This window comes from Elephantulus edwardii, unplaced genomic scaffold (genome assembly GCF_000299155.1).
Source record: "Elephantulus edwardii isolate Elephantulus edwardi_28Jun2011 unplaced genomic scaffold, EleEdw1.0 scaffold00107, whole genome shotgun sequence".
NCBI classification, from domain to species: Eukaryota; Metazoa; Chordata; class Mammalia; order Macroscelidea; family Macroscelididae; genus Elephantulus; species Elephantulus edwardii.
In genome coordinates, this window is record NW_006399857.1 from 907,362 (window position 1) to 924,071 (window position 16,710).

The 16,710-nt window shown below is 37.1% G+C and overlaps 1 protein-coding gene across 2 annotated transcripts in view; it reads left to right on the top strand.

The window, feature by feature from the left end:
* The window catches only part of POLR2B (polymerase (RNA) II (DNA directed) polypeptide B, 140kDa), a 51,868-nt gene that overhangs the window by 9,995 nt on the left and 25,163 nt on the right, over window positions 1–16,710 (top strand). Inside the window, exons 3-13 of one of the 2 annotated variants that reach the window (XM_006891966.1) lie at window positions 4,630–4,780; window positions 5,743–5,855; window positions 5,998–6,217; window positions 6,618–6,776; window positions 8,411–8,575; window positions 11,451–11,647; window positions 11,830–11,949; window positions 12,703–12,889; window positions 15,670–15,813; window positions 16,063–16,202; window positions 16,308–16,419. In XM_006891966.1, coding sequence (XP_006892028.1) covers window positions 4,630–4,780; window positions 5,743–5,855; window positions 5,998–6,217; window positions 6,618–6,776; window positions 8,411–8,575; window positions 11,451–11,647; window positions 11,830–11,949; window positions 12,703–12,889; window positions 15,670–15,813; window positions 16,063–16,202; window positions 16,308–16,419 — 1,708 coding nt within the window. The remainder of the gene's footprint in view (window positions 1–4,629; window positions 4,781–5,742; window positions 5,856–5,997; window positions 6,218–6,617; window positions 6,777–8,410; window positions 8,576–11,450; window positions 11,648–11,829; window positions 11,950–12,702; window positions 12,890–15,669; window positions 15,814–16,062; window positions 16,203–16,307; window positions 16,420–16,710) is intronic. The other variant, XM_006891967.1, reaches the window with a different exon arrangement.

The window sequence follows — 16,710 nt, forward strand, 5'->3', positions numbered from 1 at the left end:
AAAGCAAAATACTACAACGAAATGTGCGAGGAGCTAGAGTCGGAAAATCAAAAGGGCCGAACTCGCTCAGCATTTCTTAAGCTCAAGGAGCTGAAGAACAAGTTCAAACCTAGAGTTGCTGTAATCAGGGATGCTTTGGGCAGAATATTAAATGATCCTCAAGGAATGCTGCTTTATTGGAAATGTTTTTGTGAACTTATTTTCTCATATTTGCTTTCTTATATTTGTTTGATTATATACAAGCAAGAATGAATCCTGAAGAAGAAAAGTTATACTCATCTTGATGATCACAAAATTATGATTTAAACAAAAGGGGGGGGAGGATGAGGGAAGCCGAATATCAGATTTAATAATAGTAGACCAAATGCTGTATTGGGAAATGAGGGAGGCTTAATACAAGCTGAAGGTCACTTTGTGACACTATGGTGTTCCCTGGGAGTCAACATTGTTCTTATTAACATAAATAGGAACTTGGCCTTATCTGTAAAAGATTTCACCATTATCCTTTGTTTTGTACTTCCTTGCTTTTCTGTATAAATACTCAGAGAAGCATGGCTCGGTGCCTTCAGTCATGGGAACTGTCGGCCCCCTGTTTTTCACGCTCTCTGTATATAAAAAAAAAAGTATTAGCTGTATCTGTATCATCTAAGTGCTTGATATTACTCAGGAACTCTTTACTCAGAATACTTAATACTCTTTGCTATTGAACCCTTCTGACTTAAGTGATCCTCCATTGATTTTTGAGGGGCTTAATTTGTAAAAGGAGGAGACTGAATCTAGTGGATTTGAACTTTTAAAGGCATGCAGCCTTTAGGTTAACAACACAGCTTTCTGTGATTTACACCAGAGATCCCCTCCTTTAGTTAGCCATTGTTGTTATATATTGTCAAATAGACCTGACTCACCCTGTAGTGGGTCTTCAGATGCTGTAAATTGCAAGGGAAGAGATTGCCTATCTTTTTCCCATAGGGTAGCTGGTGGATTCAAATCTTAAGCCTTTGAGTTGGCAACGAACACCCAGAGCTCGCATTGTTGTCTTGTTGTTATGTGCCGTTAACTACAACTCATAGCAACCCTATGAATAAGGACTCTGAACTTTGCCCTATTCCAAGCCAACCTCACCATCTCAGGCAAGCCAATCTCACCTGACCCTATTGTCACAGTCACTGTGGTCAGTGTATTCCATTAGGGTCATACAAATAAAAACCACTTTGAGTTATCATCACTCCTTAATTAGAATGGCAGTAACTTTAAAAAGAAAAATAATGGCTGCTGTTAAAATTTTAAAGAAATTAGAACCCTAATCCATTGCTGATAGAAGTATGGAATGGTAAGACCACTGTGGAAAAATTTCTTGGTGGGTCTTTAGAAAATTGAATTAGAACTGCCATATGACTAGCAATTCTTCTTAGGCATATACCCTGTAGTAAAGGCAAGAATGCAGACTGAATCTATTCCACTAATGTTTCATTGTACCACTTTTCACAACAACCAGAAGGCTAGTCCTTATGAAGCAAGTCAAAGATGTCCCAGATGTCCAGCTTTCCCGAACTGCTATACCACTCTTACCATCTCTAACTTCAACCACTCCTCCTCCCCTTGGTAATCTTGCTCTTATTTTGTTGTTGTTGTTAGGTGTGTCGAGTCAAGTATGTCTCATAGTGACCCTATGAACAAAAGATCTGACTTCTATTATATCTTGTGCCATCTTTACACTTCCTGACACACAGGAGCGCATTGCAGCAGTCACCGTGTCAGTCTACTTCCTCTTCTTTGGCGACCCTCCACCCTTCCCAGCATCATGTCCTTCTCAAAGGAATAGGCCCTCCTAAAAACATGCCCAAAGTATGTGAGGTGTAGCCTCATCAGTGTTGTCTCCGTAGAGCACTCTGGTTGCATCCTTATCAAGACATATCTGTTTGTTCTCTTAGCTGTCCATTTGATATTCAGTGTTCTTCTCCAACACCACAGCTCAAAGACATAATTTCTTTTCCTGTCATACTTATTCATTCACTGTCCAGCTCTCAGATGCATAGCAAGCAGTTGGAGACACCTCTTATTTTAGGATTGTTTAATTTGTGCAATATCTCAGAACTCACACGCTATCATGTGAATGGCTTATGTTATTGTTGAGGCTGGCATGTTCTGAATACACACATGCAGAGTCAGTCTGTGAGCCTGGCCTGGTTCATGTGGTTGCAGCGCCTGATGTACTCAAAATTGGCAGGTCAGGCAGCAAGGTGCAGCTGCCTTGGGCAGTGGAAACTGGTGAATTCCAAACTCTTCTGGTCAGACAGCAGTCTGCAGTTTTATACCCCAAAACCTGCAGGTCATAAGATGATGTGGCTGATGAAGGATCCAGAGCAAGAGATACTTTGATTTCTTGACTGCAGTTCTCCTGGGCATTGATTGTGGATCTAGGAAATAGGAAATCCTTGACTAGTTGAATCTGTTCTTCATTTATCACGATGTTTATTAGTTCAGCTATGAAGATTTTTGTTTTCAGTATTTGAGATTTGGTCTTTGACCTTCATCAGTAAGTGCTTCAAGAGCTCTTCCACCCAACAAGATTGTCATGTGCACATTGCAGGCTGCTGCTGAGTCTTTTTGTGCTCCTGGTGCATGTAGTTTTTTCTGTTTGAGTTAATTTGCTCAGCATACAGATTGAATATGGTAGAAAGATAGAACTCTGCACCTATCTTATTTTAAACCATGTAGTATCCCTTTTCTGTTTGAAGGGACTGCCTTTTTATCTTTGTAAAGGTTCTGTATGAGCACTAACAATTAAGTGTCAAATTCCCATTCTTCCCAGTATTATCGCAAAGTTTTTACATTCTACATAATTGAGTACCTTTGTGTAGTTAAGAAAACTGATAAATCTAATTCTACTATTCTGTGCATTTTAGCAGTGATCCATCTGAGACCAGTTATAATATGGCTCCTTCCACGTCCTCTTCCTCCACTGCTCATAGGGTTTTCAGATGCCTGCTATTGAAGAAGGATATGGCCAGTCTTTCGTCCTAGTCTATCTTAATCTGGGAGCTCTCCTAAAACCTGTTTACTGTGGCACAGCTTTCAGTATCAGAGTAAACCACAACTTATCTCAGTACAGCAAACTGTTGTTCCAATTAGAACAGTGTTCTCCACAAATAAAATAAACTGACAATTTAATTTGTAACTCTTTTTTTTTTTTTTAAATTTGTAACTCTTAATAGCAAATTAGTCTTCACTCCTGAAGAATGTCTGCTAAAGAGTTTGGGGATCTCTCCAAATTATTGAGGAGTAATGATGTCAGTTTGAAGACTAAGGTGCTTTAGATTCAGGCATGGTCTTTCCGATCACTTGTTAGGCATCTGAGAGTTGGACAGTGATTAAAGATGACAGAAGAATAATTGATGCGTTTGAGCTGTGGGGTTGGAGAAGAGGGCTGACTGTCCCAGGACTACTAAAAGAACAAACAAATATGTCTTGGAGAGTGTACAGCCAGAGTACTCTTTGGAGGCAAAGATGCCTTTGCCTCACATACTTTGGGCAGGTTGTTAGGAGGGGCTGTTCCTTGGAGAAGGACATGGTGCTAGGAGAGGTGGAGGATTGGCAAAGGACAGGAATATCCTTGACCAGGTGGAATTACGTGGTGACTGTTGTGATGGGCCCTAGTGTGTCAGGAGGTGTGAGGATGGCTCTTTGGTCCACAGTGTGTTGGGAGGGTTCAGATCTGTTGTTGGTGGGGTTGCTATGGGGTTGTACTCGACAGAACCTAACATGTCCTCTTCCAAGTCATACTTGAATTAGAATTTTAAGTTTTCAACTTTTCTTTTTGGACACTTGTTTCAAGAAATTATTGGGTTAGATAAAATTTGTCTTTAAAAATCATGTACACCCATGTTTATTGCAGCTTTGGTATATTCACACAATGGAATACTATGCTGCATTGAAAAACAAGGAACTTGTGAATTACTAAAAATGGGTGACTCTGAAGGACATTATGCTGATTGAAATATCTGTCACAAAAAGACAAATACTGCATAATGCCACTGTTATAAAAACAGGACTGACCTAGGGACTGGGGGGAAACTAAGAAAAAGAGGGAATAACTAATCTACATGGCATTGAAACAGATGAGGGAGAGAACTGTATAAAAGGAATATATGATTAGGTATTATTGGCACGACAAGAGAGTCCAGAATAAGAGCTGCATAGTAAAGTGGTCTGGGGGATGATGACGGACTGTATAACAGTGAAAGAACTTTTTTCCTCAAAGTAGAAAGCTATCTGGGGGGGAGGGAGCGCCGGGAGGAAAATGCAATAATGAGCAATTGGAAACCCAAGATCTCTATAAAGTTTCATCAAAATCTCAAAAAAATTAAAAAATCAGTAGTTCTTACAGTTTTCATATGATGCTTTTATTATTTTACTTCTATAAGGTTGTTACCAAATGCTTAATAAGTTTCACAAAGAAAATGATCCTGATCTCACCATTTGTTTGAGTACTTCATGGCACCTTGTAAACTAATTGGCATACAGTTGGTATTTAATGAGTACTTACTGAATTCAATTTAGTTGAAAACAGAGATTAATACATCACTGAGTTGTTACTGATTATGATGAACTAAAATATTTTTTTTGCAGTTCTTATTTTGATGAGAAAGGGTTGGTCAGACAACAGCTGGATTCTTTTGATGAATTTATTCAAATGTCTGTTCAAAGAATTGTGGAAGATGCTCCACCTATAGACCTACAGGCTGAAGCTCAGCATGCCAGTGGAGAAGTTGAAGAACCGGTAAGATATTTATTCTAATAAAAGCAGGTAAAAGAGGTAAAAGAAGAGTATTGGTTTTAAATAGCAGTTTTTCTCCTCTCAACAGCACGAAAGATTTAAAACAAACACACAAACAAAAAACCAGTAGGTATTTAAACATGTACTTATAGAACTGTCTGTCATTCTCTGATTATTCATACTATTGAGAGATTGATTTTTTTTCCTCAGGTAATCTGAAGCTTATTGTTATTTTAATAATAGACTAGTTGCTTGTTGATTTTCAATTCATGGGTGGCCACATGTATCAAAGTAGAACTGCGCTCAGGAGTTTTCAGTGGTTTTTGCTCTTAGGAAGTTAGACTGCCAGGCAGGCCTTCTAGGGTGCTTCTGGGTGTATTCACACTGCCAACCTTCCCAGTAGTCACTGAGTGTTTAACCATTTACACTATATAATAGGCATTTAATAGCTAGTAAGGGGAACTTGGAAAGATATGCTGACTAAAAAAAGGCGTGTGGAGGAGGACATCATGCTAGGAAGACTGGAGGGACAGTGTAGGAGAGGAAGACCTCTTACAGTAACTAGGTTAATGGGGGTAGGGGTGTTGGAGTCAGTGAGACTGGCTCCAGATAGGGCAGGCTTCAGAGCTGTACATAGGGTCACTGTGAGTCCCAGGCGACTCGACAAACATAATAATAACAACAATAGAAGGCAGCCAGAAATGCATACTGCTTCAGATATTATATATTATAATCTAAAACTGTAATACTGTACAATGTGAAAATGTAATCTCTTGCTGCTTACAGAAAGTAAAAAATCAAGAGGAAAAGTCCTTAAGCCCTTTGTGTTGTTGTGGAAAAGAGTTACCTGAGGGGGTATATTTTTAGCACATCTGTTAAAATGATGATATTAATTTAAAACAGAATCATTAAAACTTCATAGGGAAAATGATAGTCTTACCATTTCCCCTCCTGTTTAATTTCAGCCAAGATACTTGCTGAAGTTTGAACAAATTTATCTTTCCAAGCCGACCCATTGGGAAAGAGATGGTGCTCCCTCGCCAATGATGCCAAATGAAGCCAGACTTAGAAATCTCACGTGAGACACAAGTTTTTTTTATTGTTGGTAACTAATAAGTAGTAGTACTTAAAATTGTAACCTTTTTTAAATTAGTTGAGAGTTTATGTCCTAACATGTCCACTATTACTGCTTACCTGTGCCCTATTTTGATTTTTCACAGGTATTCTGCTCCACTTTATGTCGACATAACAAAGACAGTCATTAAAGAAGGTGAAGAACAACTTCACACTCAACATCAGAAAACCTTTATAGGAAAAATTCCAATTATGTTACGTTCAACTTACTGCCTGTTGAATGGCTTAACAGATCGTGATCTTTGTGAGTTAAATGAGTGCCCTTTGGATCCTGGTGGCTATTTCATTATTAATGGATCTGAAAAGGTATAGTAGCATTATCTTCTTAAAAAATTATAAAATAGAATTAAAATTTGTATATATTCAAATTGAAAGGAAAAGGTAAACAGATACCAAATAACCTGGAAGTGGCAGTTAGATTAGGGATTGGCTGGTGAATTTATTTAAAAACAAAGCAGCAACTTTATTTAGTTATATAATAGACACCAAGAATTTCATCAGTTAGAACTTATTTCTCTGAAGTATTTATACAAAATGATTGGTGAGGGTTAAGAATGAATATTTAAGTGATGTTTGGGTGAATTAGAAGATAGCTGAAAGTATAGATTCTGTATGTTCAGATTATTTTAAGAGGTAGATTAATTATGTTGTTCTTTGTACTTGAAAGGCCCAAGATTTTATGACTGTAGATTTTTTGTCTACAAAGGTTCTGATTGCTCAAGAAAAAATGGCAACAAACACGGTTTATGTGTTTGCCAAAAAGGATTCTAAGTATGCCTACACTGGAGAGTGTAGATCCTGTCTGGAGAATTCTTCCCGGCCCACCAGTACTATATGGGTTAGCATGCTGGCGAGAGGAGGACAGGTATGGACTGGGATATGATACGGTTTGGGTTTATTCCTTTGTGTCTGCTTTCTCTACTTATCAGACTATTAGACACAAAACTTTTCTCTGTAACATTATATTGTCACTGTTAATTAGATATCACATTATTTGCCTAATACTGTGTAACAAATTAGGGAACATTGCACTGGTGGCTTAGTAAGTTCCAACCCAAAGGCACACAATTTGAATCACCCAACTGCTTCATGGGAGAAAGGTTTCATCTTGTGTAATTTATTGTCTCTGAAATTCTGGAGGATCTGCTCTGGCTTGTTTCCAACTCGATGGTATAGAACAACAACCTATAATAAATTGGAGTTCCAGGGTGATAAAAGTAGTTAATGCAGTTGGGTGCTTACCGAAAGTTTGACAGTTTGAATCCATCAAAACATGTCTTAGAAGAAAGGCCTGGTAATCTGAAAATCAGCTATTGAAAACCTTTGGGAGCCATTGAAAAACAGCCATTGAAAATCTTTTGGGAGCAATTTCTACATTGAAGATGTAGAAATAAGATAATGATGCTTATTTGTTTATGAAAAGTTGCTAAATGAATCTAAGAGTGGGATAAGTTCCTAAGATCTGAAATGGGAGGGGGAAAAAGACAGGTTGTTATTAGAGGGATCATTATAATGTAGGACTATTAGACCAAGGAAGATAAGAGTTTCTTTGATATTGGAGAACTAGAATATCATAAAGACTGAGCAACTAGATGTCATTGGGTGTATCTTTTTTTTGATAAGTGATAGTTTAGAAATTGGGAGGAAAAAAGCTTCTCAAAAAACTTTCTAATTCTAAAACAAATAAGCCCATACAGAACAGCTGTGAGTTAATATTTACTTTTTGTTCTTTTCAGTTTTTTATCCATATTTTTCCTCTGCTTTTCATTCTTCATGTTCTTCCATAAATTTAGTTTTTGTTAGGGAAGGGTGGTGGGAGATGGTGAGGGAATAATGTTGATGTTCTTTGTCGTTTACACATAAAGCAGTTGAGTACTTTGGAGAGAATCTTGGCAGACAGACAGTAGAGAATGGACATTGTTTCAGGTTTAAGTGATCTGTCTATGCATAAAAATAGTAAACCTGTTTAGTGGTTTTGAAAAGCGGGCATAGAGGGTCCTTTAGAGTATGAGAAACATCTTCTCTTAAAATACAGTGTAGTTGTTTCGGTGTACGATCGAGTCAGAACCTCCAGCAGATTTTCAGAGGCAATTAATTCTATCACAGAGCAACTGATGGATTTGAACCACATACCTTTGCTTTTGCAGCATAATCCCTTACTACTAAACCACCACAAAATAAGCATATGTATAAATTTTTTTTTAAAAGGTAGCTTGACTAGGTTGTCGTTGTTGTTGTTGTGTGCCATAGAGTCGGAACTGACCCATAGCTGACTCTCCAGTGGGGTTTCAAAGACACCAAATCAAATGGGAGGAGATTGAGATTGCCCATCCTTCTTCCATGGAGCAGCTAGTGGCCTAGAACCATGTGCTTTTGGCATTGCCGGGCAGTTTCTTGCCACTAGGCCACCAGAGCTCCCCTATAAATTATTCTTACAATGTTTGTACAGAACTTTGAGCCCTATGTATTTATGTACTAATGGTATTTTTGGTTTTTTAGGGTGCAAAAAAGAGTGCGATTGGTCAGCGCATTGTGGCAACTCTACCATATATCAAGCAGGAAGTTCCTATCATTATTGTGTTCAGAGCATTAGGTTTTGTGTCTGACAGAGACATTTTGGAACATATTATTTATGATTTTGAAGATCCAGAGATGATGGAAATGGTAATGTGAAAGCAAAATATATTCCTAGTGTTATAATAGGTTTAAAATTTAGCTGAGTATTTTTAACCTTGAAACATAGTTGAAAGGTGCTTGATTAACTGTCACAAATCTTAGACCATTTACTGGGTAAATGAGCCTCTAATCCAGGCTCTATCCTGACAAGTGTGTGATAGACCTGCAAACTGTGGACAGCCAGAGTTCACTGACAGCATTAAGGAATGGTAGTGAGGAAAATCACAGAAACCACTAGCCTGGTGCAATTTTATTAAAAAGGAGTCACCAGGTTAGGATGAGAGTCTGTTCCACAGATTTCTATTGTTAAGTTTAAGTACATTTTTACGTAAGTTACTGCCCTTTTTAAAAAAGTTCTTTTTTTACCAGTATTTTTGTCTTCTGTCATGTTGTTATAGGCCACTGAGTCCACTATGATTTATAGCGACTACGCACAATAGCTGTCCTGTCCTGAGCCAGTCTTTTACTGTCTCTGACATACCCATTACCCCAGTTACTGTGCCAGTCCTTCTCATCCAAGGTCTTCCTCTTTTATGCTGTCCCTCCACCTTTCCAAGCATGATGTCCTTCTCCAAAGATTGGCCACATACCTAAAACATGTCAGACAGAGCTTCACAGTCCTTGCCTCCAAGGAGCAACTTGGTTTCACCTTCTCAGAACAGACCTGTATGTTCTCTTGGCATTCTGTGGTATATTCAGTACTTTACTCAAAGGCATCAGTTCTTTTTCTGTCATCGTTCATCATTGTCCAGGTCTGACATATAGCAAGTAATTGTGAAGACCATGGCCTGAATCAGGCGCACCTTAGTCTCTAGACTGACTGTATTGTACTATAGTTTTACCTTTTCTACCTGGCACCATCTTTTTTAGTCCTAGTCAGCTTGGGTGGTAGTGGTAGCTGTCTGCCATCCACCACTTCTGGTTTCAGGTTCTAGGAGTCCAGAGTTTATGTGAGCCATTTGTCCTTTGGGCAGTTGCTCCCTTTAGTCATTGGTTTTCTCTCCCCTTTGCTTTAGGTGGTAAAAAGACCAATAGTTGCTTCTTAGATGATTGCTCAGAATTTTTTTTTTGTTTTTTACTTTTATTAAATTAATTATTACTCATTTCAGTGAACATCTACAGAGATTTTGGAATTCCATTCATTCATTGTTGCACCCTCCTCTCCTTGAAAAGCAAAAGAAAAACTCCCTCATTGGTACACAGTCCCCCCCGTACTTCCCCCAACCCCACCCCCAAACCCAAATATAATCCACTCTGCAACCCTCATTCTGTACTCTTAACAATAAACATAATGCCCTATAATATAATACTTTTAAACTATTCTCTCCCCCATAGACTTCAATGCTTTAAACATATTTCATCCAGTTTTTCTCAGTCTTACCCCCACCCCGTATCAGCCTCATTCTACAACAGTGGCATCATATAGCATTTGTCCCTTTGTGACTGAGATACCTCACTCAGCATAATGTCCTCCAGGGTCACCCATTTTGAATACTATTGCATGAGTTCCTTGTTTTTTCAATGCAGCATAGTATTCCATTGTGCGAATATACCACAGCTTCTCTACCCATTCGTTTGATGTGAATTTAGGTTGTTTCCAACTCCTTGCTGTTGTAAACAAAGCTGCGATAAACATGGGTATGCAATATCTACTTGGATGTCATTTATGGTCTCTTTAGGGTATATTCCCAGTAGTGCAATTGCTGGGTCAAATGGTATCTCTGTTTGCAACTTTTTGAGAAAGCGCCACATCGCTTTCCAGAGTGGTTGCACCATTTTACACTTCCACCAACAGTGAATAAGATTGCTCACAGTTTTAAAGACCGCATTCACTCCTCACTTGACGAGGATGTAGAACATTATCATTATGAACTGTGTTTTCCCAATTGATTAGGCATCCCTTTTTCAAAAAGATCTCTTACCTTTTTGAAAATTACTGTTTGGGCCTTCAGGTCTTAGGAAATTTAGGAAAATATTTACAGTTCTCTGGGTTATTACCCAGTTACTGTGTGAAAGTTATTTCTAGTTTTCCTTCTAAAAGTGCATCTTTGTTATTCTTTCCTGAATCCATATTAACTTCATCATAATTGTTTGATAGTAACAATAGCCCTTTAAAAAATTACTTTATTGAACTTTTCCTAAACTTTGGTTTCATAATTGGAATTTGATAGTTGGATAGATATATAGTATATGTGGCAAGGTCAGAAGGCAGGAAAGGTGTGTTAATATATATAGTAAGATGAAAGTTTACTTTTAGGGACCAAAGTTACCGAATGTTCCCGTTTTGTTCTCTTGGTCATTATTGTATGAGACTGAACTTTTAGAATGTGAGAACCAATGGAATTTTGAGGTTTTATCTAAACCTTGTTAGATGTGGATGCTGACTAACATGATTGTTCAGTAGCTAGTTAGTCATAGGTTTCTAATGCAGATCTCTTTTTAAGAGTGTACTTTAAAAAGACATTATAGGCTGTTGACTAGTTTTATTTATAGGTTAAAAATTTAATAGCAAGGCTAGAAGTAATCTGGCATATTTATTCATTTGTCTCAGTATATTTTGAATTAATAAATTTCTCAATTTTTTTGCCATTAAATAAAAGAAGTATACTGAACTCTTCACAGTGGAATTATTTGTATTTTTTTGTATAGTTGCTTGTACTGATGTGTAGACTTTGTTGGAGTTCTCTCGATAGATCTTACAAGATCTCTTAGTTTTACTCTTTTGTGATTTCTTGATATAAAAACCTGCATCTTTTATTAAATTCTTAAGATTTTTTAACATGTTATAAAGTAATTGACAGTAGACTAATTTTAAGGTGGAAATAAGAATTTTAAAATAACTTTTATTTAAATTATCTGATAGGTCAAACCTTCTCTCGATGAAGCTTTTGTCATTCAAGAACAGAATGTTGCTCTAAATTTTATTGGCTCAAGAGGTGCGAAGCCAGGTGTTACTAAGGAGAAAAGAATTAAGTACGCAAAAGAAGTCTTACAAAAGGAAATGCTCCCTCACGTTGGTGTCAGTGATTTTTGTGAGACTAAAAAAGCCTATTTCTTGGGGTATGTTTAATTTGTTTGTTTCAGCTAAGATACAGTTTAGATAGCTTTTATTTTTAAAACTAAAAGTAGAAAAAAATTGTTTTAATGTATAAATTAAGGGAAAACTAATGCCTATAAGCATGTTTTCTCTTGTGTCATTTATTTATTAAAATTATTTATTTCTTTATTTTTTTTTTTTTAAGGTATATGGTACATAGGTTACTTCTAGCAGCTTTGGGTAGAAGAGAACTGGATGACCGAGATCACTATGGAAATAAAAGATTGGATCTTGCTGGGCCACTGCTTGCATTCTTATTTAGAGGGTAAGGAATTACAGAATAAAATCATTAAAGCAGGAGATTGCATTTTCCTTCAGTTGGTGCACATGGAAGTATTGAATTGTTTTGATTGACAATACTGGATGCATGTAGCATTAGCAATATTGGTTTGTCACATTCCTAGACTTATTAGTCCTTGTTCCTGTCTTGAAATATCAAGTTAGTGAAAACAAGTTTTTACTTTTCTTCTGTTCTTTTTGCTCTGGTAACCTTAAGTATTTGAGAAAGTGGTATTATTTTGCCTTGCTTTTCAAGGTGCTTATAGTGGATTTTTTTATTAATGCCGCTTTACATTTTATGAAAAAACACACAAATCCTGCAGTATGTTAACAGAAAATCCATTGACTGATTATCTTAAACCAGTGGGGTATGTGAGATTTTCCATGTTTTCTGTAATGAACTTAAAATAGCTTTTTTAATTAGAAAATCCTGTTTATAAGAATAGAATACGTAGACAATTTAATAGAAAAAAAGTTGACTTTATATTAGCAGTACTTTGCACATATTCTTTTAGTGTGTTACAAGTTGTGGATTTTTTTGATTTTGGTTTTGTTTTTTTTTGTCAACCTACAGAGGCCCTACTTTAGACATACTCTCCTAAATCCCATCTCGTAAATATTATACATTACGTATGTCTGGACTTTATTTGTAAAAACATTAATGGTGTCCTCTTTTCCTTTCATGTTTAGAATGGATGTTGTAGATCCTTAACTTAAAACACATTGCTTTATTTGGCAGTATGTTTAAGAATTTGCTTAAAGAAGTGCGCATCTATGCCCAGAAGTTCATTGATCGAGGAAAGGATTTTAACTTGGAATTGGCAATTAAAACAAGAATTATATCTGATGGCCTCAAATACTCTTTAGCTACTGGAAACTGGGGTGATCAGAAAAAAGCTCATCAAGCCAGAGCTGGAGTATCTCAGGTAAGGAGCCAACCAGAATTGCAGGTTTGAGGGAGAAAATGTTACCTAGCACTAATAAGTTCTTTGATTCATTGACTGTAAGTTACTTTGTCTTTTTTCCTGGTCAAAGGGGAAAAAAATTGTGAATTTTAAATAATATCAATGAAATTGTTCCTAAATTAGCAATCATTGGCACAGCTAGTTGTGATTCGCTATATAGATACTCAGGGCTATTAATAAATTAGATGGAAAGCTTGAGAAGTGACACAATCCATGTTAGTGAAATTTTTATGTCTTAAAAGCTCTTTATTTTAGAAGCCAACCCAGAGACTAGATAAACATCCCATTCATTTGTTTCAAAATACAGTACTCCTAACAGTGTTTCTCAATACCAGTGTGTTGGATGTGACTAAATTTAATTTCTGCTTTACAAGTGGTTGTCTCACTAGACTTTTTTAAAAAAACTCTTAATATAAAATTAAAACTGTCTGGGTTTATGAAATATTTTTGGGATTCCTTCCTTTTTTAAAAGGGAAAAAAAAAACCAAACCAGAAAAACAATACATTACTGATTTGGTACGTAATGATGTATACCTGATTTATTTGGAGTCCACCTGCAGGTATTGCTTCCCTTAAAACCCAGATGCTCTAAGAAAGTACTGTTGGTGAAGCTAATTTTTCACCTCCTTTTTATTAGAAATGAGATCTGGTGGTATGTATGTACTGTGTTGCAAACAAAAATGTTGTTGGCAGTTCAAAACCACCAGCTGCTCCTGCAGGGAGAAAATGGGAAATCTCCCTTAAAAATTTACAGCTTTGGAGAACTAATGGAGGGTCTCTGTAAACCAGAATTAATGCAGCAGCAGTCCAGATTTGGTTTGTTTTTTTAATTTTTATTATTTTTTAATTCAGTAAAGATTTATTAGGTACACTCTGTAATGTTAGGTCACAAGTATGATTGAAGTACCATTTCATCCCTTGGGGGGATGCAGATTCATCCATAATGAACTAGTCAGCTCATTAAGTCATATACGAGGAATGCCATGCTGCCACTGTAGGAAATGGTTATTGGAACCTGACAGGTGACAGGCACTGTGCCATACATTGAAGATGCAAAGATGGATAAAACATGACCCTTGATCTTTAATATTTTAAAGTCTATAATGGTGGATAGATAGAAATAAATGATTATAACATGATAAAATATTTTACTTATTTTTGAGCTTTATGTTTAGCTCATAAAGAAAATATTTGTGTGATGTATTAGCATTGTATGGAGATAGGACACATCCCTGGCATACACCCTTCCCAATTTTGAACCTTGCAATGTTTTCTTGCTCTGTTCTGATGACTGCCTCCTGGTCCAAGTATAGGTTTCGTCTAAGCACAATCAAGTGTTCTGGGATTTCCATTTTTCTGAGTCAGCCACAGTTTGTTGTGATCCTCACAGTGAAATGCCTTTTCTTAGTCAATGAAACACAAAAAGACATTGATACTCCGTTTTCAGCCAGCATCCATCTAACATTAGCAATAATATCCCTAGTATCACAACGCCTTCTAAACGCAGTCTGCAGTTCTCTGTTGATGTGCTTTTCAGTCATTTTGGGATAATCCTCAGCAGAATCTTGCTTGCATGTGATATTAATGATATTGCTCTATAATTTCCACACTCTGTATGGTCACCTTTCTTTGGAATGGGAACAAACAGATCTTTTCCAGTCAGTTGGCCAGGTGGTTGTCCTCCAGACTACTTGATACAACTTGGTGAGCACATCCAGGGCAGCAGTTTGGTGAAATATGTCAATTGGTATGCTGTCAAATGTGGCCATCAGGATTGGAGGAAGATTCATCAACAGTCTGCGTTATGCAGATGACACCACCCTGTTTGCTGAAATTGAGGAGGACCTGAAGCGCTTGCTGCAGAAGGTCAAGGACTACAGCCTTCAATATGGATTGAAGCTCAACATCAAGAAAACAAGATTCTCACCACTGGGCCTATTGGCAGCATCATGATAGATAGTGAAGAGACTTTAACAGCTTTAGATTGCCTGGCTCCACAATCAGCACTCTTGGTACCAGCAACCAGGAAATTAAAAGATGGATTGCACTGGGAAAGTCTGCTGTCAGAAACCCCTCCAAAGTACTGAAGAGCAATGATTTCAGTCTGGAGACTAAGGTGCACCTGATCCAGGCCATGATCTTTGTAATTACTTGCTGTGTGTCAGAAAACTGAACAGTGACTTGGGTTAATAGGAGAATTGATGCCTTTGAGCTTTGGTGCTGGAAAAGAGTGTTGAATATACTGTGAACTGGTAGGAGAACAAACAGGTTTGTCCTAGAGAGGGTGAGACTAGGCTGCTCCTTGGAGGCAAGGACTCTGAAGCTTCGTCTGACATACTTTGGACGTACTGCAAGGCGGGGGACCAGTCCTTGGAGAGGGATGTCATGCCCTCTATGAGCTAGATTAATTCAGTGATTGGGGTAATGGAGGTAGATGTGTCAGTGACAAAATCGGGACAGGATAGAACAGGGTTTAGGTTTGTTGTACATAGGGTCGGCATGAGTCGCAGGTGACTTGATTGCACATAACAACAGTATTGTACATTCTGTATTTGCCATTCTGCTCGTTAAATAAAGGTTTAAATAAGATCCAGGGAAGAAATTTGAGAAAGGGATAGTTTTCTACACAGTGGATTATATGTAAAAAATATTGAACTTTCCCATTGTGGTATTTGCTAGAACATGATACTGTGACTCATATGATTGTCTAAACTTTAAAAACTTGTTATTTTTTTCCCCAGGTGTTGAATCGCCTAACTTTTGCATCTACTCTTTCTCACCTGCGTCGTTTAAATTCTCCTATTGGTAGAGATGGCAAGCTAGCAAAACCACGACAGCTACATAATACATTATGGGGAATGGTGTGTCCTGCTGAGACCCCAGAGGTAACTGGATAGAATTTATATGTTAATATAGTAAATCAATAATTCTGTAGGACAAAATAGTTTCAGAATTGTTTCCATTTAGTTTTGCAGTATGCAGTTCTGTGTAAAACTAAGTTAGATTATATAGAGATCTTGTCTTAGACACTTAAGGAACTAAATCTTGAGATAATATTGTACAGAAGATGTTTATGAAATAGTATTTTGTAAGAAATATTAACTCAGTTGAATAATACTTTGTCTATTTCCTAGGGTCATGCTGTAGGACTTGTGAAGAATTTGGCTTTGATGGCTTATATTTCAGTTGGATCTCAACCATCTCCGATTCTGGAATTTTTAGAAGAATGGAGTATGGAAAATTTAGAGGAAATTTCTCCTGCAGCTATTGCTGAGTGTGTATAGTTTCTTGTTTCTTTTTTAAGATACTATTGCTGGTCTGTGGTTATAGCTTAGTATAGAATTGCTAAATGCAAAATGTTTTTGGTTTTGCATTTTAGTGCAACCAAGATTTTTGTCAATGGCTGCTGGGTTGGTATACATAAAGATCCTGAACAGCTTATGAATACACTAAGAAAATTGCGTCGCCAGATGGACATCATCGTATCTGAAGTAAGTCTTCATTCAAGAGGGCATGATCTGTAGGATTTCTAAGCAAGGCCCAAAACTAGTGAAGGTCACCTGGATTTTTTTGTTAATATACTTTCTTTGAACTAATTTCTCTTCAGTTATAAAATATATTGTCAAAGTCTTAAAAGGGACATTTGGAGCTTGATTGTGCTTGATTGTGCTGCCAAATGTCCATGGTTTAGTCTGTGAAATAGGAAATTATTTGGACATTGTGTAGACACCCATATTATATAACTAGTCCAGGATTAAGAAAGAGTTCTGTTCTCAGGTCTA